Source organism: Pseudochaenichthys georgianus, chromosome 20 (genome assembly GCF_902827115.2).
Source record: "Pseudochaenichthys georgianus chromosome 20, fPseGeo1.2, whole genome shotgun sequence".
Taxonomy (NCBI): domain Eukaryota; kingdom Metazoa; phylum Chordata; class Actinopteri; order Perciformes; family Channichthyidae; genus Pseudochaenichthys; species Pseudochaenichthys georgianus.
In genome coordinates this window covers 21372297-21397696 of record NC_047522.1, presented here as the reverse complement: position 1 = coordinate 21397696, position 25400 = coordinate 21372297, and the positions used below count along the sequence as shown (strand labels likewise).

Below are 25400 nucleotides of genomic sequence, written 5' to 3'. Positions count from 1 at the left end.
TATGTATGTATGTTTACAATTGTATCTGTTGCTGTTTTGATAACTTTGCGTTTTAAAAAGAGGGTGTTGAGATCTTCATAGTGTGTTGAATGTTTGAAACTTAAAACGAAAGTTAATTATAAACAAGTATAATCAATTATATTCTTGTATAACTCACAATGAAAATGTTTCCTATGTTGTGTTTTTCTATATTTACAGTATAAACAAAGTGGTTTGTTAAGTTGAGTGTAAGGCCTATAATGGTTTATGGGTGTCACTGATAAGGGAGAAGGCAGTTTCTCCCCTCTCCCCTCACAGCAGTACACAGGGAGGGGGGCTCCTGATTTAAGGAGAAATACATTGAGGCCCCAAAAAAGTGGTTTTGTCATAGCCGAGAATAATATTTTGCAAGCCCTACAGGGGTCATGTCCTTTTTACACAAACATGGGAAGGTGTGTCTTATAATAACTCTTACATGGCGCCCAACATGGGGCAAGAGTCGGGAGGTTCTGATAATTTATTCCGGGAAATTACTCAGACCTAATTGACCTAACCGAAGTTATTGAGTCTATGTAAGTCAGGAGCCTCCCTCCCTGTGTACTGCTGTGAGGGGAGAGGGAAGAAACGGCCTTCTCCCTTATCAGTGACACCCATAAACCATTATGCCTTACACTCAACGTAACAAACCACTTTGTTTGTAGTGTAAATATAGAAAAACATAACATAGGAAACATTTTCATTGTGAGTTATACAAGAATATAATTTATTATTATACTTCATTATAATTAACTTTCGTTTTAAGTATTCCACATACTATGAAGAGCTCAACAATATGGATAAGTAGGGGATTACTCTTGGTATTTATTTCACGTATCAAACTGAGTCTGATCCATTGTATTATGACTAAACCAAGTATATCCTATTAATTGTTTTGATACTCAATCATTATATTATCTGTCACACAAGTTTCCTGTTTTATTTTTGAAAAGCCATCAACCCCGTGTCTGTTTTTACTTCCTGTCTCTGTGTTTTCCCTCCTGTTTGATTACCTGATTATGATCACCTGGTGCCTTTGAGTTTCCACTTCCCTCCCCACCTTGTCTTTGTGATTAGTCTTGCATGTTTTTAAGTTCTGGTCATCTGTTAGTTGTTGTCATTTGTGGGAGTGTCAGGATTTTCCTAGAGAGAGTTTTGCTATTTTTGTTTTGCCTTGCCTCTACTGATTGAAGGTACTTTTCTGTTTAACATTTCTGTTGGGTTGCACGTGATTTTCGTGATAGAGCCCTCCCCACAATGTTTTGTTTTAGTTCATGGAAGTAAAATTGAACAATGTGTTCGTGTTTGGTTGTACTTTTCTTAACCCTCTCTTTTGTTCGACTTCTGGCTCCAATAAACCATGATGGCGACAGCTAAAAACCAAGATGGGCGTTGCCAAACTCTAGGCTTCAAAACGGAAGTCCAGAAACCAGTGGGTGAGACCACGTCCATCTTCAAAAGGTTAAGGTGAGGTAAAGATCCATGTCATGGTTCATTATGAAAACATGTTGACATCTAACACTATAAAACATGATGCTACTCATAACAGAAAACAGTCACATTTCACTGCTACTTATTAATGTCCCCTACATCCTCCATTGACACTTAAAGCTGTCACAGATCACTGATGCGGAAAAGTTGCACATGAAACTAATTCAAGGGAGACAGCCCTTCATCAAACTGTCACAGCATGTATGTACTAGTGGAATCTGCATACTAAATTAGGTGTTTCCAAACATGGTATCAGCGCCTTCAGTTGTCTCCATGTTTAGTACAGGAGAACTGTCATGCAGGAACACACACCAACAGTACAGTGATCCTGCTGTGAGGCAGTCAGTGGGTCAAAGTGGAACTTCGCCCCTCTCTTCCTCCTTGCTGAGCTCATGTTCTGTCAGGAGTAATGAGCTGGTGGAGGCTTGAGTGATGGATCAGAGAGCAGTGCTGCAGGGAGCCTGTTAATGGACCGCTGAATAATGAACAGATATTCGATTTCACAATTTAGCTATATTTACGCTGCCTGAACACACCTCCAGAAGAAGCGTTCTTGTTGGAGGAATTAACCTTTGGAAGTTCAACAGTTAATCATCTTTTAACTCACTCACAGTTGGTATGGTAGGGTAGGGTAAACATTGTTGCCAGATGTTATTCTGTTGCCATTTCTCTTTTTGGTATGTTGCATGAAAACCAAACAGGTGAACATGGTACTCAACCCTCAACAGATTAAGGATCGCTGGTCAACATTTAGCACAGGGCCGACTCTAGACAATTTGCTGCCCTAGGCGATATTTTAGCTAGCACAAGTAAAATGCTTCAATCTGGTGCACTTTGAGCATAATTACTACGAGATCTAGGGGGTACAACTCTAAACACCCATATGAAAAAGATCGGTTTACATTTTAATAATCAAATAAGTATGTGAACATAACCAATAACCTACCATAGCCACTAACAAATACATTTTTGTTGTTCATTTATATCTTATTTTACCTAGTTAACATTTATTTATTAATGCGTATTTTTTTATCTCTCCAGTTGTAAACGATATTTTTGGTTTATTGTCCTATAATGTATATTGGAATGATTTCAAACCTGTTTTTATTTATCCCAATAATTATAAAGGAGTGCCTTGGAAATATGTGTTTACATAAATTGTGATCAAAACGTTTGAGACCCACTGAGATAACTTAGACTAAAGTGAACTCTCTAAACACTCAAGAGTCCTTTACCTCACTGAGCTGAAGTTATCAGCCTCAGTCTGACTGGAGAGGACTCTCCCTCCACATCATTGTAGAAACATCTTCTTCTTATATCCGTTAGCGCAGCTAGCACCAGATTCTAATAACAACAGCGCATACCGGTGCGCCCTCCCTCTCTCCGTTGCTCGCTCCCACGCTCACTCGCATTTTGGCTGTGAGCTGCGGGCGCCAGATAAGCCAACATCCCCCATTTTCATCACTTACAGCGCCCATCGTACAGGGCGAATGAAAAGTGTAACCGGGGTGAAAAGGGTGTTACATTTACTTAATTATGAATATTGTTACATCAAGGCCGAAAATTAGGATGAGCCCAAACGGTCAAAAATGTTTTTTTCCCTCCCAGAGCTGCCAGCGCAGCTCCTCCCCAGATCTGGCGCCCTAGGCGAACATCTATAACGCCAGTGCTACGGGCCGGCCCTGATTTAGCATCTGCCTTGCATAGTTAGTGACTAGTGTAAGCTCTATTCTCGCGTATCCATCCAACAATAAATCTTCCCACAATTTTTGAATGCTACATTATTATTTGGGTATAGTAAAACTAAGTCACATCAATTTTCGTATTAACAATGCCAGGCGTCTGTCAGTTGGTTCAAAGTGCTTTGATAAATGTGTTACCCTTTAAAATCAAGAAAATGTAGTAAGCTGTGTGACTTTACACCTTTCCCTCTTGCTTCTTACCTATAGCAAGGGGTACCATTGCATTATATAACATTGCATCCATTGTAAGTCATTTCTCTAACCTTTACCCTAACATTTAACTGATTGACAAATCAAGCCTGAAAATAAGCTTCCTTATGAACATATATTAAACTTGAATATAGTGATTTGGAGACTCTTGTCACAGTGATTTTTGTGAACATGCACGCTTGTATACATCTTGTGTTTCTCTGTGGGTGTTCTTCTCCTTCAACAGCCACTATTCTCGTCTTCCCATATCAAACAGTCAATGTCTATTCACTGTTCCAGGGCTGATTTATGGCCTGCTATTGTTGTTCCTCCCTGATATTGTTGAATACTGCAGACTGTGATTGCCTCCTCAGACCCCTTGCCACTCCGTACCCTGCACTGTCACCGCGGGGGCCCCCTGAGGACCTTACATACACTCTAATTGGTTTGGGAAGGATTTGGCAGCCTTTGAACTAAAGAGAGACAGAGGAAAGTGGAGAGTGAGGCAGAGAGATGGAAAGACAGAGAAAGAGCAACAAAAAAAAGGGGGAGAGGTGGAGGGAGTGTTTGTGTGGATGGGGGTGTAGTTTTGGGGCAGTTCTCTGTCCTCATCCTCAACAACCAAACAAAACACATGCAGCAACACCACTGACATATTGAAACAGTATGAATTTTACTCTTGAATAAACAATATTGACATGCGCAGTAATGCCTGTCGCATGCAAAGTATCCCTCAGATTGGACAGATTGGGGTGGAGTGAAATGCATTCACATGCGGAGACAGAAGGGGCAGATAAAACGTGTCAGCCGGACAGAAAACTGTCAATTAAAAATGATCTCTGAAAGCCAAAGCTATTTTGAAGTCAGACCTATTACTGCGCTCTCCCAATGTAAGTCTGATGAGCAGTTAGTTATTCGACAAAGATCTCAGTTTTATCAAAGGAAGCTTTTAAAGTAGAGCAATAAAACAATTTAGGAACATTAGTCAAACTCAGTAAATGACCGAAAATGTAGAAAACGTCTGATTGAAATTTCATGTTGGGCGCCAGCCGTCATTTCGAGGGACAAGACGGGTGAAATGCCACACGGTGCTCTTGCTGTGCTCTCTCTGGGTGTGCCTCAGACAGTTCCCTGCTTCACTGAGCAGCGAACTGACCATTTCCTGAATGATCCAGTACCAGAATTTGACTGCATGTTTAGAGAGTGTTTCCAGAATGCATTGAGAACCTTTTGGAAGTCAGTAGGCACTGCGAGTCCTTTTGCTTCACTTCACCTGCCAGTCAGTTGCTCAGCCCTGAGAAAAGAGACACCAAAGTCCACGTGCTCCAGCCACAAAGTGAGGAGGGGGGTGGGGGGGTGCAGGTCTTAGTGATGGATGGCTAAGCCCAGCTGAGCATATTGCTCCCTTAATAAAAGCTGCCCTGCAATCCACACGCAGCTAAGGGTGTATTTTCTCCTGGTGGCTCCCTCCGCCCTACTCACTCCACCATCATTTTAAAGAGTGAAAACTGGTTTAGGTGTCAGAAAGAATGATGCCCCTCGTCAGACTGTGACTCACCTCTGAGCGGTATCCACAGCTATATTCACACCGAGAGGCTCTCTGTTGATGTGCGCGGTTTTCTTTTTTCGCTCTTGTTTTTACCAAAGGCCAAGAACAAACAAGAAAGACAAAGGACATCATCAAAATCTCAACCGGTGGCTTCAGAACCAAAACGATGTTTCCGTCTTTATTTGGCTGTTAGACGGGCAGGAGCCACAGCACAGCCTTGGAAATAGGATGTGGTGAGTTGGAGGTCATGACCCAGGAAAACTGACTGATGTGATTGTTGAACACGTTGGTGGGAAATAATAAGAACACTTTATTTTACAAAATAAAGGTTTAAAACAGTGCCAAACAATCCAATCCAGTTGGCTGGAGAACAAGCAAAAGAGATACACGTTTTTGACAGTTCAGAAACTCATAAAAGTACAGGAATCAGAAAACCTTAAAAGTACAGGAATCAGAAAACCTTAAAAGTACAGGAATCAGAAAACCTAACTTGAATGGATGTCCCTTAAACATTACATTTTATTATGTTTATTAAATGCTCCTGCTACATAAGAATAAACTGCCTGTACTTTGTAATCACTGTTATACCTGAGTCAAATTAATACATCATTAGAGTTACTCTATTCATGCTTTTAGATGTAACTGAATAACCTATCAATCAAGTGATTATGTATAATTCACAAGGTTATCAGAAAAATGTGTCCCCAAATACAACAGTTAAAGCAGGCAATGAAAAAGAAAGGCATCCAAAATTAAGAATGAAATCAAAACTTCTAAATTGTAAGTGATTACTCTTGTCAGTAGACCGTGCAGTTAGCAGAGTAGCGTTGGGTGCACAGGAAGTCACTGGTGACCTCCCTGTAACCTCTGGCTTCAGTCAGGCCACTTCCTGTTGACAACCAATGACAAGACAGACAGGTATGAGAGGCGTCTAATATTGTGTAAAGCCATTTTTCCGATATATAATGAGTAATACTGCTGGCCAGTGCATGGTCCTACCTTCTATGAGGTTGTAGAGGTTGCAGTAGTTGGTGCCGTGGTCTTTCATGGCGTACCAGGTCTCAGAAACAGACATAGCCTGCAAACAAAGTTACAACAAAGTCACAACTACAATAAACAACAAGGCTGCACGTAATCATGATTCAGGCAGGAATGGGAATAAGGACAGATACCAAGAAAGGAAAACGGGCTGAGACAGAGAGGAAACAGATGAGAATACAAACCAAGAGGTAAAGAAATATGAGGAGAGAGAAGAGAAAGTGAATTTAGGACTATAGGAATCATGATAAACAGTTTGCTAGTTTGCTTTTCAGATACGTTAAGATAATAATTCATCTGAGAGCGAAAACCTACCGAAACGTGACAGCAGGTGAAGAAGTGAAAGGGGACCAGCCGGAAGTTGATGTCGTCCACAGACCTCTTGAAGGGAGTGATGTGTTTGGCTGCAATGAAGTGGACAGAGGCAGACTGCAGCTGCAAAGACAACAATTCATATTTAAAGACTTTAATTGTTTCATTAAATTGACTTTCTTTAGTGTAGCAAACACAGAACAAAGTATTTGCCAAATGGTGGGGTACAAAGTTTAAAGAATACAACAAGACAAACAATCTACAAACGCTGAGGAAGTCACAGTCGTTGTGCAATTTTCTTGTACGTGTATCTTGCACCAAATAAACGGGTTGTTTGGTGTTGAATGGGCGGCCCAGTCCAGATTAGGCATGGCATTGCATTTGTGTTCAGACGGTTCAGACCACGTGTTATCCCAGGGCAAACAACAGACTTTTCAAAAACCTAAAACCCCTTTAATTTGTTTCAAGTTTTTATTATTTCCTTTTGCATCACATTCTCCTGCTCATATGTGTACCTCATTTCACTGGGGTCAAGTTTTGGATATATTTTGATCACTTAAAAACTTGCTGTTGGCACTGGAGGAAAATTCAAAGCATCACAAAATGTGGAGATATTTCCCAAAATGTTTTAATATTAAGAGAAAGAGTCAGTGGATCACCAAAGTCATTCCATTTCAATTCCATTAGTGACTAGTTGTACAGATATTTTAGTCAAAAGCACAAATGTCAGAAAGGTCCTGACAAAATAAGTTTACGTTGTCCTCATAAGTACAGCAAAACATACACACACACACTCGCACTCACCTTATACAGGCACTTCTGTCCTCCCAAGGTGCAGCCGGCCATGGTTCTCCACTTCTGAATCTGTGAGACCAAGGCCTCATAAACCTTTAGACACGGTATCCCAAAGTACCTGTGAGAAAAACAAGTCACTAAATGTGCATTTCCCTTCATCTGAGCTCTGGTTCTGAGAAACAACTGAAGCTGGGGTTGTAAACAAAATGGTGCCATCTAGTGGAAACTAAATGTCAGTTGTTTTTGGACTCAATTATATCACTTTTTGCCATCTTAATAATGACGCCTTTGAAATGCAGACTTATTTTACCGCATTATTTAAATGAAAACAGTACTAACCTTTTTTGGTGTTAAACATAATGTCTCCATTGTTCTTTTGTAATGATTTGTATTTTATTTGTATTAAACACACACAATTGAAATAAAGAAATGCAGAGAAAAAGAAGAAACTGTCGTAGTTCAGTCACGTGATTGAGCTCAGAAGAAGGAGATTTTCCGCTCACAATAGAAATGGCATCTCAGTGTTCTGCTCTGTGGTTTGACTGGCTGGTTAAGTTAATTACAGCTAATAAAATGAACATATTAAGATGATAAGAAGATCACATGTTCTTTCCCAATCCCAGCATATTCCCAAATGCATACAGATTTGTTCTGACTCCAAAAACAAGAATTGTCTACGAATATTCAGTTGGTATAGAAATGAAAATACATTTAAAATATAATGCTGTCTAACACAATTGGACATCTGACCTTTGTGAAGTTTATATTGTGTCAGAGAGGAGTTGATTGAGGAAAGAATCATACACATACTGATTTTCTTGAATCTGTTTGTGTCTTTCCTTTATAATTATATCATTATTTGTGTTTTCTGCTCATCAGAGGACATGTCCTGGCAATTCTCAAATGCCTTTGGCAGGCCACAACTTCCAGTCGCACACAGGAAATATTAACGACTAACGGGCAGATTGCTGTGAATATTGCTGGCTGCATCCTAAATTAAGTTGTACCTCATGGCCTTCCCTGTAGTGCCACCCAATGGACAAACTGGCTGCAAAAATAGCAACAAGCAACTATAGTCCGCATGTGGTTGGATCTGTTTATCACTCAGGACCTCTGCCAAATCCTGATGGACTTTACTTTGACTTGATTTTCTCATCATAATTTTACATATCATTACAAATGCTCTGGATGTGAAACATTAAATTGAATTCAAGTTCCGACAGAAATAGGGCAATCATTTCAAAATTAGCTAGACATTCGCCAGAATACTAGAGATGTGTACAGAATTATGCAATATTGGTCGGTTTTTGTTATGAAAACCCAACATGACGCATCTATAAAGAATGTACAACAGAGAAAAAAGCATACCAATCCACTTTGCACTGCGCATGGAAAGGTCCGGCACAGCAAAGCTCAGAGGCACCAACTGTCAGGAAAACTGCAAAAAACCACCGGGATGGATTCATTTTTGCTTCAAACTTCCTCAGTAAAGTTCAGCCGAGATGTAATCCTCACACTGACAACAGCTCAGATGACCAAGAGACATACAATCACAGGACGGTCATGTGCTTTTCTAAAAAGGAAATTCAATTAACTTCAGAGGACGAGCCAGGAAGAGAGGCTGCAGATATACTAGTTATATATTAGTTCTACTGCTTTTTCACTTCCCACTTCTTTGAAATAAAAAGCTCCTGCTTGACCAAATAAATTAGGAAGGAACTTTTTATTCAGCTTCTTCCACCCGCTATGCTCCCAGGAGAACACGCTGCTTCCTTTCTGCTTGGCTGCTCAACCCTTGTGTGTTATGGCATGTGTGTGTGTGTGTGTGTGTGTGTGTTATGGCATGTGTGTGTGTGTGTAACACTTGACAGCCGTGTCTCAACAAAAGACGGCATGTCACAACCCGCCTCACTTTTATACCTCAGTAACTGGAAGGAGTAATGATGACGCGGAGTGATCACAGCTCCTCCACCCTGTCGGCTCTGAACAGTCTGCTGTGTTTCACTCACGGCTGAGCACTGACAGAAAGCGTACAATATCATATATCCATCCAGTGTCTTTTTCCTCCATCAGTCGACTTTTTAACAACTACCCAAGCACACTGTTATCAAGTCAGTTCTAAGGACTTATAGCTCTACTGAAACATAATAAGATTGCATCCTTTATTAACCCTCATAAGGGCTGCACTCCTCTTCTAACGTCCACGCTTCTGAGGCCTCTCATATTCTTCCCAGCCCTATCAGATGTCCCTGCTCTCGTTTAACGGTGTGGTCTTCTATGACTTGACCCTGCTGAAGGCTACAATGACCGTCAGTCCTTTATCGGGACTCAATCAGGCAAACTGTTTTTCTTTTCCTGGAATCAATCATCCCCGACAAGAGTAACATGATCTTCACTTCCTCCAATCAGCTTGTTGAGGATGTGTTCAGTACGTTTGCTCAATACATGTGTACACTACTGAAACATCTGCATGACTTTCAACAACATGTTGAACTCTGACAACCTCATTTTAAAGCTGGTGCCTCACAACAATTGTGAATTTTAAATTACATTGACACTTTGGCTATTGTGTCCATCTTACATCTGTCTTGGAGTACAGGAACACCTCATTTAACAAAATGGCAGACTTGAGGCGATGCAGAGTTCAGGGTTGTGCCGAAATATGCCGATAACAGACATAACATCTCCCAGTAATCTGGCAGCCATGACGACGACGATACAATGGTGAGTTGTATTCAGATGACAGCATTAGGATTTCTTGTGAAATGAATGTTTTCCCCCTGTAGATAAAAGCAAACCATCTGTAAATGATTGTACAATAGGTCAGGGATACTCGAGGATTCCTTTGTACCTTATTCTGAGTGTGAGAAAAAAAATGTCATGGCCACACACTCTCTTTCATAGTTCCTACATGGCACAAAGGAACACGTCTGTACAAGTTGTTCTGCACGAGATCCAGTGTTCACGAGATAAAATGTACAACAAAATGCAGGCCATATTAGAAGTGTTCTACAGGAAATGCACCAATACATGTATTAAAGAGAGAAACTGGAGAGAGTTGCCATTGTAGGTGCTGTTGCAGGATCACAGTGGCCTTGAGAGATGAAGAGCAGGGAGGAGGAGGGGCGGAGGAGGCCAGCATTCCACCTGAACACAGCAGCTCACGGCTCTGCAGCACCGTCAGCCTCCAGCGGGACTACGAGCACTGCCAGGGTTACAGCCAGCAGAGGGAACAGCCTCCTGTTCAGCCTCTCCTGGGAAGCGTCCTCTGAACACACGGCCACCGAGAGAGCAGAGCGGCACACACCGAGAGCCACCATGACACAACCAACATCTAAAAAACAGGGCATCAAAAAGTGCCGGAGTGCCACTTTCAGCATCGATGGATTCAGCTTCACCATCGGTAAGAGACTGTGTGTGTGTGTGTGTGTGTGTGTGTGTGTGTGTGTGTGTGTGTGTGTGTGTGTGTGTGTGTGTGTGTGTGTGTGTGTGTGTGTGTGTGTGTGTGTGTGTGTGTGTGTGTGTGTGTGTGTGTGTGTGTGTGTGTGTGTGTGTGTGTGTGTGTGTGTGTGTGTGTGTGTGTGTGTGTGTGTGTGGGTGTGTGGGTGTGTGGGTGTGTGTGTGTGTGTGTGTGTGTGTGTGTGTCTGAACAGGTGGTGATGCTTATGGTATTGCAGGTGCTCACTCTCAGTGCAATTTTCTTTGTATGTCGCATGTCACTCAAGAGAAAGAGATATTCTTTTGTACCGACAGCTTTAACAAAATCACTAATATTTCTACTTTATCCTTATCCATAACATGACCTCTTTTAATTTGATGTTGTATGAATATACAGTTACTTGTGAATCAGCCCGTGAGGCCCTTTAGAGTCCTTTGTGTGGATTCAATGGTGTACATCCTCTACTGCTTTGGCTCCTTATTTCTAATCAAAATAAAATCGTAATCCTCCAGTTTACATTTATATTTAAGACTAAAGTGTTTCACCAACTGTGTACATAGTTAGTGTTTGGCCCTTTCCTGCTCCCACATGACAGAGCCCATGCTCAAAGCAGCCCAAAGGAGAACGCTCACCAAACTGCATCCAACTGAACCCATCCTCAGTGTTAAACTCATCAATGCTCCTCGTTTTTTGTTATCTTTCCAGGTGTCCCTTCAGTGACTGTCTCGCAGTAGACTTAGTGGCCTCTTTACAGCCGTGGTCCAGGGTTGTATGCGCAGAAAAGCAATAATCATTCACGTGTCAGGTAGTGCTCGGCTAGTTGCATAACGTTGTAGTCAAAGAGCTTGTGCACCAGGTGTTGTTCAGGCTGCAGTCAGACTGCATGCAGCACAGTATCTGGCCATGGACAGGAAGTTGGACAATGAATGTTATCAAACACTTTTCAATTGGGCGGAAAAGAGTGAAATTACACATCCAAGCGTGATCTGCAGTTGTTTGAGATACTTCGGGCACACGATATGAAAACAGTGTCTACACATTACATCGCTTGAAGATAATATAATACAAAAAAATATAATTGTGAAGCCCATGTCATTTTACAGTGTGTCTGTGTTTACTGACTGCTGTCTCCATGGGAACCAGAAGAGATGACATAAATGTGACGTCACTTTGACTGGTGCTAATAAGTGTGTGTGTGTGTGTGTGTGTGTGTGTGTGTGTGTGTGTGTGTGTGTGTGTGTGTGTGTGTGTGTGTGTGTGTGTGTGTGTGTGTGTGTGTGTGTGTGTGTGTGTGTGTGGGTGTGTGTGTGTGTGTGTGTGTGTGTGTGTGTGTGTGTGTGTGTGTGTGTGTGTGTGTGTGTGTGTGTGTGTGTGTGTGTGTGTGTGTGTGTGTGTGTGTGTGTGTGTGTGTGTGTGTGTGTGTGTGTGTGTGCAGTCAGTTGTTAGGGTGCAGAGCTCAGGGAGCCATTATCACTAATGGAGTGGATGTGCTGTATTCCCTCCTTTTCTGCCTGATTCCAGCCATACACTCATCCTCCCCAATCACTTGACACACACACACACACACACACACACACACACACACACACACACACACACACACACACACACACACACACACACACACACACACACACACACACACACACACACACACACACACACACACACACACACACACACACACACACACACACACACACACACACACACACACACACACACACACACACACACACATCCTGCTATATTTGCCCTTTCTGGTTGGAGTGGCAGGTGTCCTCCTGGATCATTCTATATTTATCCTGTTATTACGTATTGTTGTTTGTTTACTTACACCGTATTTTTATTATGCATATGCGTATTTTAATGACTTAATTCGTTGTTGCTGTGGTCTTTAAACACCATACTTAAAGAACAAATGAGAATTTAAAATGAAAGAATATCTCTTATCTTTCCAGTTGCTAACGAGGGATCGGAAAAAAACACCCGCCATCCACTGGCTCGCTTTGCACGTGAGTTCACCAAAGATGCCCCCTTTCTATTTCAAGTTATGGTCCTGGATTGTGTAATATATTTGTAGATATATTATCAGTGATTGTATGAAAACTGTTCAGGCTCACGCTCCCAGAATGCACTCTGCACTGCTGTCAAAGCCGGCTCCACTGAACCCAAAGGGATCGGGATCGACCCGCGCAGCTCCGAGGAGATCCTGGCCGACGAGCTGCCTGGCCCTGACTCTGCCGACGCCATGGAGAGGACTGCTATCAGGTCTCACACACACACACACACACACACACACACACACACACACACACACACACACACACACACACACACACACACACACACACACACACACACACACACACACACACACACACACACACACACACACACACACACACACACACACACACACACACACACACACACACACACACACACACACACACACACACACACACACACACACACACACACACACACACACACAATGTATACATCACTTCAGGGGACATTACATTGACTTACATGCATTTCCTGGAGACTTATCCTAACCTTAACCAGAACCAACACATGCCTTACCCTTAACCTTACCCTAACCCTTAACCTTAACCTTAACCCTAACCCCTAACCAAGTCTTCACCCTAAAATTAATGTTTCCCCTTATGGGGACCTCCATTTTGTCCCCATAAGGGAGGCGAGTCCCCACACGTGACTATGTAAACAGATGTAGGTCCCCACAAGTATAGTAATGCTAGGCCACACACACACACACACACACACACACACACACACACACACACACACACACACACACACACACACACACACACACACACACACACACACACACACACACACACACACACACACACACACACACACACACACACACACACACACACACACACACACACACACACACACACACACACAGAGAGATTTCCGTTTGGGTCAGCATGTTACAACTGGCATATCATGGAGTTGTAAAGCAGTTCTGTGTTTTGCTTTGTGGTGAAATTAACTTTGACAAAATAATAACTGTTTTATCATAAAAACCACTCAAGATTTAAGTCTCTCGACAAATATGTTTAAATTATTTGTGAGAAGTGGCCTCGAGATGCATTTTAGAAATGAGTTCCTAAAGGAGATATTACCATTTTAAAGGCCTTTTAATTTAAGAGTGAAAACAATGGCTGTTTCAGAAGGGAGAACAGAAGAGTGTATTCAGCGATGTTATGGTAAAACGGATTATCGTGAAAGGTTTCTGGTTTTAGGAACTGAAGGTAAAGCATGTGGCATTGCTTATATAAAGGTGTGTTGCTGATGGTGTGACGGCGTGTGTTGCAGGTTGAGATGTCTCGTGAAGCAGCTGGAGAGGGGGGAGGCTTCTGTGCCCGACCTGAAGAAGAACCTGGAGAACGCTGCCTCAGTCCTAGAATCGCTTTACATTGAAGAAACAAGGCAAGAAACCAAACGAAAACATTAACTGTGTCAAACAAAGTACTTCATTTTGAGATACTTCTCTTGAATGTCGCTAAGACTGATTATGATTGGTCGAAACTTAGACTTTTCAGCAGTTTGGGAAGGAGTATTCTGACTGTTTACCTTCATTATGTAAGTAAATGCAGCAAAATAAACTATGTACAAATTATTTATTACAAGTAAAGCCCCGAAAGAAATATGAGCACCTAAAGTACCCAAGTAGTCGTTATGCTCTATGGTCCTTTTCAGAAGAGTATATTCTGTATGTATTTACTATAATTTACTATAATAATGATAACCCAATATATGTTGTCTTAGATGAGGAGATATCAAGACCTTTTAACACAAACCATCGAGATCCAAGCAGCTCAGCCTTTCAGTATTAATATAACTCATGACTCCAGGATGATTTAAAGTACTTTTAGGCAAAGTTCAGAGGGGCCATGGAAGTTGTAAGGTGTACAAAAACAACATCCTTCACACTGTTGAAAAAGGTACAAAACAAGTCTTTCTGTGTCAGTTGCCCAGCAACACTAACCACTTAGACTCCAAACATACTGTGAGCTCAACTTTGAATCCTAAATCTCAGGTTATTGCTGCATTAATTACAAATGTGCCTATTGTATAGCAGTTACCATTTGTCTACATACGAAGAGAAAGTTGAATCGATGGAAGTCAGCTTTGAATTTCACTCTGCAGAAAAAGTGAGATAAATCATCAAGTCAAATGATAGCTTTTTAAGTAACTTGCAAATAGTTGTACATTGCATGAGTCATTGCCTTTGTGTGTCTCCCCGCAGGCGGATTGTGGACCTGGAGGACGAGCTGAGTGACATCCAGTCGGACACGGTGCCTTCAGAGGTCCGGGACTGGCTGGCCTCCACCTTCACCCGGCAGAGAGGCCTGATGCTGCGCCGCAACGAAGACAAGCCGCGCTTCAGAAGCATCGTCCACGCAGTGCAGGCTGGCATCTTTGTGGAGAGGTCTGATTGGTTTACTTCTATTATAATTCCTCTGGGAATAGAACACGAGACAGGATTTTGGTATTGGAGGCATTTTGGTTTATCTATTTTGCCAATTCTAAATCATATTTGGATGTTTAAGAGATAGGAAATCATTCGTTTGAATAAAACAGAACCAAAAGAAGAAGTAATACCAACTAGTCAGTGTGTTTGACGATGTGTCATATCTGTGTGGCAGGATGTACCGACGAACCTCCAACTTGGCTGGTCTTAGTTATCCCTCAAACGTCATCACTGTGATCAAGGTATTCATGAGTTCATGTATGTTTTTGTTTATGCTGAAAGGATGGTCATAGATTGTGCAGGTGAAGGACAACATTAACCTAAATGTTAAATAAACTTGTTTGTGTATCTGCTCCAGCACGTGGACATGTGGTCCTTCGATGTGTTTGCGCTGAACGAGGCGAGTGGAGACCACGCTCTGAAGTTTGTCTTCTACGAGCTGCTCACCAGATACGACCTGATCAATCGTTTCAAGGTATGAATGCACAGTTAAGATTCTACAGATCGGTGATTCCGTGTGATCGGTCTAGTTTATTTACTCACGTGGTTCAAATGTCGTGGTGAATTGTTGCGTCTCCTCTCTTGCAGGTCCCTATTCCAGCCCTCATGTCGTTCGTGGACTCGTTGGAGATGGGCTACAGCAAATACAAGAATCCTTACCACAACCTGATGCATGCAGCTGATGTAACACAGACCATCCACTACCTGCTGCTCAAGACCGGCATGGTGGTAAGTGTTGATGCAAACTTTTTAAAGAACGGAATGCAGAGAGAGCTTTTCAATACTCAAAACAAAAAGTCCTTCCCTCCGTCACTTGAGAAAGTATATCATCTCTAATCTCTGTTTCTCTCTCTCAGCACTGGTTAACTGAGTTGGAGATCTTCGCCATCATTTTTGCAGCAGCCATCCATGACTTTGAGCACACAGGGACCACCAATAACTTCCATATTCAGACCAGGTAACTTCCCCCCGCATCATTTGTGTCTCTGGCAGAGGAGGGAAGTAGTGGAGTACAAATACTTTGTTAGTGTACTTAACAAGTACATTTATCTGGTATCAGTACTTACTCCACTACTTATTTTTCTGATTACTTTTTACTTTTACTTCTTACAGTTTGAACCCAAATACCTGTACTTTCTACTTCTCACATGTTGAACCCAAATACCTGTACTTTCTACTTCTTACATGTTGAACAGAAATACCTGTACTTTCTACTTCTTACATGTTGAACTCAAATACCTGTACTTTCTACTTCTTACATGTTGAACTCAAATACCTGTACTTTCTACTTCTTACATGTTGAACTCAAATATCTGTACTTTCTACTTCTCACATTTTGAACAGAAATACCTGTACTTTCTACTTCTTACATGTTGAACACAAATACCTGTACTTTCTACTTCTTACATGTTGAACTCAAATACCTGTACTTTCTACTTCTCACATTTTGAACAGAAATACCTGTACTTTCTACTTCTTACATGTTGAACACAAATACCTGTACTTTCTACTTCTTACATGTTGAACCCAAATACATGAACGTTCTACTTCTTACATGTTGAACTAATACATGAACGTTCTACTTCTTACATGTTGAACTAAAATACCTGTACTTTCTACTTCTTACATTTTGAACACAAATACCTGTACTTTCTACTTCTTACATGTTGAACTCAAATACCTGTACTTTCTACTTCTCACATGTTGAACCCAAATACCTGTACTTTCTACTTCTCACATTTTGAACAGAAATACCTGTACTTTCTACTTCTTACATGTTGAACTCAAATACCTGTACTTTCTACTTCTTACATGTTGAACTCAAATACCTGTACTTTCTACTTCTCACATTTTGAACAGAAATACCTGTACTTTCTACTTCTTACATGTTGAACACAAATACCTGTACTTTCTACTTCTCACATGTTGAACACAAATACCTGTACTTTCTACTTCTCACATGTTGAACTCAAATACCTGTACTTTCTACTTCTTACATGTTGAACCCAAATACATGAACGTTCTACTTCTTACATGTTGAACTAAAATACCTGTACTTTCTACTTCTTACATTTTGAACACAAATACCTGTACTTTCTACTTCTCACATGTTGAACTCAAATACCTGTACTTTCTACTTCTTACATGTTGAACTCAAATACCTGTACTTTCTACTTCTTACATGTTGAACCCAAATACATGAACGTTCTACTTCTTACATGTTGAACTAAAATACCTGTACTTTCTACTTCTTACATTTTGAACACAAATACCTGTACTTTCTACTTCTTACATGTTGAACTCAAATACCTGTACTTTCTACTTCTCACATGTTGAACCCAAATACCTGTACTTTCTACTTCTTACATGTTGAACACAAATACCTGTACTTTCTACTTCTTACATGTTGAACACAAATACCTGTACTTTCTACTTCTTACATGTTGAACACAAATACCTGTACTTTCTACTTCTTACATGTTGAACACAAATACCTGTACTTTCTACTTCTTACATGTTGAACCCAAATACCTGTACTTTCTACTTCTTACATGTTGAACACAAATACCTGTACTTTCTACTTCTCACATGTTGAACACAAATACCTGTACTTTCTACTTCTTACATGTTGAACTCAAATACCTGTACTTTCTACTTCTCACATGTTGAACACAAATACCTGTACTTTCTACTTCTTACATGTTGAACACAAATACCTGTACTTTCTACTTCTCACATGTTGAACACAAATACCTGTACTTTCTACTTCTTACATGTTGAACTCAAATACCTGTACTTTCTACTTCTTACATGTTGAATTCAAATACCTGTACTTTCTACTTCTCACATGTTGAACCCAAATACCTGTACTTTCTACTTCTTACATGTTGAACACAAATACCTGTACTTTCTACTTCTCACATGTTGAACCCAAATACCTGTACTTTCTACTTCTTACATGTTGAACACAAATACCTGTACTTTCTACTTCTCACATGTTGAACACAAATACCTGTACTTTCTACTTCTCACATGTTGAACTCAAATACCTGTACTTTCTACTTCTTACATGTTGAACACAAATACCTGTACTTTCTACTTCTTACATGTTGAACTCAAATACCTGTACTTTCTACTTCTTACATGTTGAACTCAAATACCTGTACTTTCTACTTCTCACATGTTGAACTCAAATACCTGTACTTTCTACTTCTCTCATTTCCCAAACAGCTGGTTCCTTTAGTCTGAATGTGTGTTTGGTGCGTGATCATTATTCTTTAGAGTCACGGCGTGCCTATTGATTTGAACACGATCCGTGTATCCATCACTTCCTGGTCTTCTCTAAAGAAGAGGGACCAATGGAAACGTTGTCATGTTGCCGTTGTTCAGCACGGAAACATTCATTAGCTAACAATGACATTATTGTTCTATTAATATAAAGGGAGGTCAGGTACTCTTTAAAGCAGTTGCTAGTTATGGGTACTTTTTACTGAAGTACATTTCAAAGCCCATACTTTTTTACTTTTGCAAAGAAGTTTAGTCAGTACTTCTACTTTTACCAGCGTATTTTTAAACACGAGTATCTGTACTTCTACTTGAGTAAAGGATGTGTGTACTTTTGCCATCTCTGGTCATTTTTCAGTAAGTAACTGTGTGGGCTCTGCAGGTCGGACACAGCTATGTTGTACAATGACCGAGCTGTCCTGGAGAACTACCACGTCAGCGCCGCCTATCGACTCCTGCAGTCCGGAGACGATATGAACATCTTCACTAATCTTTCCAAAGACGACTGGAGGTGAGAAATAAGACCTGAGGGTGATGTGCCATAATTTAAGGTGTTTCATCATAAGTGTAAAGAGTCTTATGTCGTGTCATGGAGAACTAGCAAACACAATTCAAGGTATTGTTTGGCTTTCCATCCAGTTGCTGTTGTGATGTTTTCCTTTCATCCGATCCTCCAGAGAGCTGCGGACGCTGGTAGTGGAGATGGTTTTGGCCACAGACATGTCCTGCCACTTCCAGCAGATCAAAGCCATGAAGAGCTTCCTGCAGCAGCCGGAGACGTGAGTACCGTTGCATTATGGGGAGTCAGATTTGGTGACATTAAATAAGGTTTAAACACCTTAGTGGGGATGCTGACACTATCACAACATGGGTTTAACACCATTATAACTACTTGTGACTATAGCGGTGTTGTGCTGTAGCAAGTGAATATCATTGTTGAAGTGGTACTATAGTTGAATTATGATTTTTACTCTACTTCAGTGCTTCTCAAAGTGTGTCCCGTGAGTATATTGGTAAAATTTCACATTTGAAATAAATAAAGGAATTTAAGTTTTCCGCACTCTCACAGGAATATCTCCGCAATGGAGCGAGCTTAAGTTTCATTTCCAATTGCATGATATAGCCCAGCGCAACACCTTCATCACACATATTGCCACTTGTTTGTACCACTTTCAGGCAATTTGTAATCTGTTCTAGAAAAACGATGTGATTTTGGATATTTGTGGAGTTAGGTGGTCCGCGAGTGTTTTTTTATTGGTTAAGTGGTCCTTGGTTTGAGAAAGTTTGAGAAACACTGCTCTCGTTGAGTAATTCCCCATGCCTGAGAAAAAATATTCTTTGGCCAAACCTGGATTATATGTCTAAATCATATACAGTCTATGATTTAAATGTAACATAGTACGAATTCAACTGTTCATAATTACTATGTAATTGTTATAATGGATGTTTGTTGGTGTATTTATGTAATATTGTATCACCATTTTGTAATATAATTTCATTTGAACTAAACCACACAACCTGACAAAAGCAATTAAAATGTACCTGGACAGCATCAGAGGAGAGTTTTCACACCTCACCTCAAGAGACACCGACACAGGCCAGGACTTGTTGGCTGACGATTTTTGTGACTCATTCGATGTGATCATTCATAGCAGTTCAGAGGGGCAGGTTTTCAGCTGTGCTAGCATCACTGCCGTGAAATCTAAGTGGTCTCCAGATTCTACTGATTCTAGTAATCCCCTGCCTTGTCCTCTTGCGCCATTATGACTTTACCAAAACGTCAAGAGCCAGGCAGAACTTCATCAAGCTACGTGCTTAACATCAGCCACACAATCAAGTACTTGTCTTTAGATATTGCACAGCAGCTTGTCCGTTCATTTATAGAACTGACTGACTGACTGTATTTGCAGGATAGACAAACCGAAGGCCTTATCTCTGCTGCTGCACACTGCGGATATCAGCCACCCCGCCAAACGCTGGGACCTCCATCACCGCTGGACCACATCCCTGCTGGAGGAGTTCTTCAGACAGGTACCCACCGACTGACACCCACATTTAGCTTAATTTAGCATTTTAAATGGACTAACATTTTAAATGGGCTAACAAAGGCCGCCAGCATCAACAACACATATTCAGTAAGAGTTGCTTCCATTGAGTCAACGTAACAGGACATACAATGACACAACACAGGACACTAAAGGTTACTTCCAAAATAGTGATGTGTTGTTGATGTTTCTGGATTTGTTTTCAGGGTGATAAAGAAGCAGAGCTGGGTCTACCTTTCTCTCCTCTCTGTGACCGCAAATCCACGTTGGTGGCCCAGTCCCAGATTGGTAAGGTGTATAAATAACACTACACATACAGAAGCATCCTAATGAGTTCCTGATTCTATGAATGTTGATTTGGCTTCTGTTTCCTGCAGGATTCATCGACTTCATCGTGGAGCCGACTTTCACCGTGCTGGCAGAAATGATCGAGAGGATTGTGTCACCGCTTATCGAGGAAGCATCTCGCTCTGAGTTGAACGGATTAAGACACTCTAGGTGACACACAAAAGACCCTCATTTTCTGAGTGACACTCCTTGCACTGACGTTGTTCGATAAGACTGACACTATCCTGAAAAAAATGCTTTCACACTTTAGATGTAATTAAAAAAAAACGATTATATTGCTTTAACATTGACGTCAGACACATTTTGGACACTAGATGTCAGTGTCGGGCCATTAGACTAGGAATGATAAGATATTTCTGTCTCCCTCAAACACTTACTGTAAGGTTGGTACATATTGTAATATTAGCACCACAGTCATGATCTCTTACACGTTGTGTTATGTGCATGGCTGATTCTTTGTGTGTGCCCATGCCTGTTTCCTCTGTCCACAGTGACCAGAGTATCGTCTGCAGCGATGGAAAGCAGTCCAGTGTGAAGTCCAGTGTGAAGAGCACGGGCTCAGAGGGAAGCTGCTCTCTGACCACCGTGGACTTCAAGAGCTTCAAGGTCACGTGGAACCAGGAGATTCAGCAAAACAGGGAGACGTGGAAGGCCCAGGCAGCCAAAGGTATCTACAATTATCTTTTAATATCTGTTACTCCAATATATGTTTCAATAATGGCTATTTAAACTGTATACTAGACAACGGCAGAACTGAGTACACATTGATATCTGTTTATGTATTGCAAGTAATATCAATCAATCAATTCCTCGATGCTTGTATTCATTTCTAAATGGTGTATGTGTGTGTAGATCTGAAAGAAAAGACCAAGAAGGAGGGAGAGGAGGGCGGCCAGCTGGAGAAAGACACAGAAGAGGAGAAACAGTCGAGTCCCAACACAGGACAGGAAGAGAGGAAGACAGATGTGGGGGGGCAGGGGGAGAGACAGCAGGGGGAGACAACACCTAAAGAGGAGGGAGGAGACAACCACTCAGGTGCAGGAACTCAGAGCACACACAGGAAGAAACCTGAAGGCCACACGGAGAAGCAGCAGAACAATGGTACACACGCGACTACTAGCTTTCACACAGAACATGACTTCCCTGCACTATTAAGGTTTCATATACAAGTACATATTGTTGATAATACTTCTGTAGTCTGTTACTAAAGTCAGATTTATATGCAGGGTTGTTACTTGTGGAGTATAATTACAGTTTCTTTTTATATAAATTCTTTATTGTCATATTCAAATAATACACACAAATGTGAGTCAACCAAGATACATGGGCTATTCTCTGAGGTTTTGTAGACTTTTAAAAGCTGCAGATGTTGCAAGAAGTTGTTAAAAACACACAGCTCAAAGTCTGGAGCGTGCTTCCTTGCTAACTCATGTTGCTGTCTCTGCAGTGCCTCAGCTTGAGTGTCGTCTGATCCATTACTGCAAGAGACCGAGCTACACTGCCAGCTCCTACCGGCTGGTCAGGTCAAAGGTCACGGAGATGCGGCCCATTGATGCCCGGGGGAAAGCCCGCAGACTGCAGCGTATCTCCCTGCGGCGCCGAAAGTGACTCAAAGTGCATCAGCGTGATGTCACATCGGGAGATATTACCACATGATGATGGGTCTTTGTTAATATTTGCATATAGCCTTGAGTTTTAATCTTGTATAGGTCATTGTTGATGTGTTGATGATGTATTAACCCCACCCTCTTTTAGATGTCTCTCAACTTAATTACTTACAGCTCCTAATTTTTTTGGACTTAGCACTTTTTTTGGAAAATGCTCCTTCAAACTATGACTTTTGCTGAATACATTTTAATTTCCTATTATCCTTAATCATTATTTCTATGTTTGATCATTTAAAGACGTTTTTTATTAGGCTTTCCCTTCTCTCCCTCTGTTGTCCCGCTGGAGAAATGAATGTGTTCTTTAATGTAATTTAACTCAGTCTCAGTTTATTTTTAGGCACTGCTGAATTGTCTCAAACAATCTCATTTAACTTTTATCAGAGTATTACCAGTGAGTAGTCAAAGAGTGAGACATAAGCCATACCTGAGGACAGGAGTGGTAAGTATTATACTTTAAATGCTGCACATTTATTTATATAAAAAAAACTGATAGTCAAAAAATATTTTTAAATTAAGAGTGAGATTAAAATCTGAGTTTTCTCTCAAGTGTTGAGCTGCAGTGGTGTACTACAGAGTACATGTAATCAAGTACTGTAGGGGCAAAGGCAAATATTATTATTTTTACTTCAATACAGGGCTTCGGGAAATGTACTTCTTGCACCGGAACCAAACCGACCACTCTTGATATGTCTTTAAATACAATTGTAAAGATCTTCATATGACTTTACACCACACATGTTTGCTTCCTCATTGTGACTTTTCAATTAAATTCAAATTGTGAAAAAGGGTGTCTTCTTACCTTGTAACTAGACACTCTTCCCCAAAAGGAACATGTTGTTTGACTGCTTTTAGTTTACTTGATGCATTATCAATTAATGTGGTTTTAAAGACATACACTGTTTCGGTTGTTTTATACATTTCCGTTTTCAAGCAAAGCGCAAACAGGTGCGTCTCATTAAGTCCGGGTACTTTTAACATGAAGGAAGATGGAGGACACAGCTTTGAAGTAAATGATGAGATATCATTGGTGTGCTGGTTGCTATTGATGGCTGCCCAGAGATAGATTAACAATAATCTACAGATTTTGTATTAATGGTACATTTATTATGTTTGTGTGATTCGGATGTCTGCTCCGTTTAGCTACCCCCGTCAACGCAGGTGGTATCTTCCAGTTAGGTGATAAAAGCCATTTAAGAGGGGGGAAGATAGCACTTTTTGAAATTGTCCTGGTCTTCTGGTGCCGGAAAATGTAAAAAACAAACAAATCTTAAGGCCAAGGCAACATTTAATAAGACTGTAAACATTTATTGACAAGAAAATAGAGGTGAAAGCCAGGCTTTAATCCTTGAAGTCCTTCTCCTCGTCCTCCAAGTGCACCATCTGCTTCTCCGCCTTCAGCTGTCTCACTCCTGAAGAAAGGAAGACAGGTTGTGAGCTAACAAACAAAACACACTTCACAGATGTTTGGTTGGAGAGGCTTCTTCTCTGAGACAACAGGGCATATCTGAGGAGAAAGGAGCTGTCAGTCACAAGCCTGGACTCATATTGTGCTAGTGTGCTGACCTGGTATACGTGGAGGAGAGTTGAGGACGGGTGTGTCTTTCCTGCGAGGTTTCTTCTTCTGGACGTCCTCCTGGTCCTCTGAGCAGGGAGCCTTCCCCTCCTCTTCATCGCCCTTCATCTCTGACTTCCTGCCCACCAGGCTCTCCAGCGCCGACTTGTCTGAGAACATATCATTCAGGTAAAAAAATCAATGTCAATTAAAAACAATCTGGGGATTTTATTCCTTGAGAATTGGACAAAAAGAGCTCGAATTATGATTTAATGTTTCAATTATTTGTGTCCTTTGTGTCATTTAGCTCTGTGCTCACAGTGTTTGCTCTCCTGTGTCGTCAGTCGATGTTCAGGCTCCAGGGTCGACCTCACACAGCCAGTCGTCATCTCTGAGGCCCTCGGGGCTTTCTACACGTATCACATAACACACGCACGATCATCCACAATCCATTATTCATGAGAGGACCTTATGACACTAACAAAGGATAAAGCACTTCAACTGTGTGTGTGTGTGTGTGTGTGTGTGTGTGTGTGTGTGTGTGTGTGTGTGTGTGTGTGTGTGTGTGTGTGTGTGTGTGTGTGTGTGTGTGTGTGTGTGTGTGTGTGTGTGTGTGTGTGTGTGTGTGTGTGTGTGTGTGTGTGTGTGTGTGTGTGTGTGTGTGTGTGTGTGTTTGCCTCATCGCCTCATCGACACATCTGCTTTACTTTAGATAATACTGCATGAACTCAAGCGTTGATAAAATGACGACAGTCCAACATCAGTTCTTTGTCCATCACAACGTCTTCTCTCGCTTGTACTCTTCTTTACACTTTAAACCGTCCAAACCGGTGTCTTTTAACACATTTGTCAAGTAAGCAGATGCCATCTTTTTTGATTCTCTAAATGATCAACAAAGACAGCCAGTATGGCACATGTGAAAACAATAAATACAAAATAAAGTAGATCCCCGATTGGGTGCAAATATGGCTGCGAAAATGAAACGAAAGCTTTGAAACCGTTTCAGACCAAATCAAAGCAGCCGTGATGAATAAGGAATCAAAGTGTGTTCTTACCTCGGTCTCAGCAGTGTCACACACTCGGAGCAGAGCAGAGAGGGTTATGAAGCTTGGAGGAGGAGGAGCAGCTGCTGATCCCGTTATCTACCCTATCTACCCCCCCCCCCCCCGAAGAGCTGCTGAATATCAATACGAGTCTAATTAGCTCCTTTTAAGAAAGCTGACCTGAACACACCCTCTCATTGTACTCGATAGAAAAGGGTTGTTAGTAAACCCTCTGTCGCACCTCCTTCTTGACGATATACAACATGCTCATCATATATGTATTTTAATTTGCTTTGTACACTTGTTCATACAAACATAACTCCTTCAAGAATAATTGTATCGATGATTTAACCTTAAAAAGTATCTATTTCACA

The 25400-nt window shown here is 41.2% G+C and overlaps 3 protein-coding genes and 1 long non-coding RNA gene across 4 annotated transcripts; 2 read left to right on the top strand and 2 right to left on the bottom strand.

The window, feature by feature from the left end:
- Nucleotides 1-1393: 1393 nt before the first annotated feature.
- Nucleotides 1394-6388, top strand: LOC117465765 (uncharacterized). Its single transcript, XR_004554208.1, has 3 exons — nt 1394-1482; nt 5085-5219; nt 6300-6388. It is a non-coding gene; the product is annotated as an uncharacterized lncRNA (long non-coding RNA).
- LOC117465763 (uncharacterized) lies at nt 5259-7339 on the bottom strand. Its single transcript, XM_034108773.2, has 4 exons — nt 7141-7339; nt 6340-6459; nt 5986-6064; nt 5259-5875 (listed from the first exon to the last, which is right to left on the bottom strand). The coding sequence occupies exons 1-4, from the start codon at nt 7288-7290 to the stop codon at nt 5784-5786; spliced, it is 441 nt and encodes a 146-aa protein (XP_033964664.1). The 5' UTR covers nt 7291-7339; the 3' UTR covers nt 5259-5783.
- A 3110-nt stretch (nt 7340-10449) lies between these two features.
- Nucleotides 10450-23169, top strand: pde1ca (phosphodiesterase 1C, calmodulin-dependent a). The gene is made up of 17 exons (XM_034108772.1): nt 10450-10534; nt 12532-12585; nt 12688-12841; nt 13928-14041; nt 14862-15044; nt 15262-15328; nt 15445-15561; nt 15675-15815; nt 15944-16044; nt 18754-18882; nt 19049-19150; nt 20282-20402; nt 20623-20704; nt 20794-20914; nt 21256-21431; nt 21617-21865; nt 22212-23169. Exons 1-17 carry the CDS (start codon nt 10450-10452, stop codon nt 22370-22372), a joined length of 2157 nt encoding a protein of 718 aa, XP_033964663.1. The 3' UTR covers nt 22373-23169.
- Nucleotides 23170-23624: 455 nt separating this feature from the next.
- ppp1r17 (protein phosphatase 1 regulatory subunit 17) lies at nt 23625-25133 on the bottom strand. The gene is made up of 4 exons (XM_034109194.2): nt 25039-25133; nt 24303-24393; nt 23995-24153; nt 23625-23840 (listed from the first exon to the last, which is right to left on the bottom strand). The coding sequence occupies exons 2-4, from the start codon at nt 24370-24372 to the stop codon at nt 23770-23772; spliced, it is 300 nt and encodes a 99-aa protein (XP_033965085.1). The 5' UTR covers nt 24373-24393; nt 25039-25133; the 3' UTR covers nt 23625-23769.
- Nucleotides 25134-25400: the final 267 nt, after the last annotated feature.

Bases quoted from the DNA above. Each gene is read 5' to 3' on its own strand.
- LOC117465763 (XM_034108773.2), bottom strand. From the start codon at position 7,290: ATGAAGGGAAATGCACATTTAGTGACTTGTTTTTCTCACAGGTACTTT. The intron at 6,460-7,140 runs GTGAGTGCGAGT...TTGTCTTTGCAG, and splicing joins GACAGAAGTGCCTGTATAAG to CTGCAGTCTGCCTCTGTCCA. The intron at 6,065-6,339 runs GTAGGTTTTCGC...CTTTGTTTGCAG, and splicing joins TCACCTGCTGTCACGTTTCG to GCTATGTCTGTTTCTGAGAC.
- pde1ca (XM_034108772.1), top strand. From the start codon at position 10,450: ATGACACAACCAACATCTAAAAAACAGGGCATCAAAAAGTGCCGGAGT. The intron at 12,586-12,687 runs GTGAGTTCACCA...AAAACTGTTCAG, and splicing joins TCCACTGGCTCGCTTTGCAC to GCTCACGCTCCCAGAATGCA. The intron at 15,562-15,674 runs GTATGAATGCAC...CCTCTCTTGCAG, and splicing joins ACCTGATCAATCGTTTCAAG to GTCCCTATTCCAGCCCTCAT.
- ppp1r17 (XM_034109194.2), bottom strand. From the start codon at position 24,372: ATGACGACTGGCTGTGTGAGGTCGACCCTGGAGCCTGAACATCGACTG. The intron at 24,154-24,302 runs GTGAGCACAGAG...ATATGTTCTCAG, and splicing joins GACACAGGAGAGCAAACACT to ACAAGTCGGCGCTGGAGAGC. The intron at 23,841-23,994 runs GTCAGCACACTA...TCCTTTCTTCAG, and splicing joins CTCTCCTCCACGTATACCAG to GAGTGAGACAGCTGAAGGCG.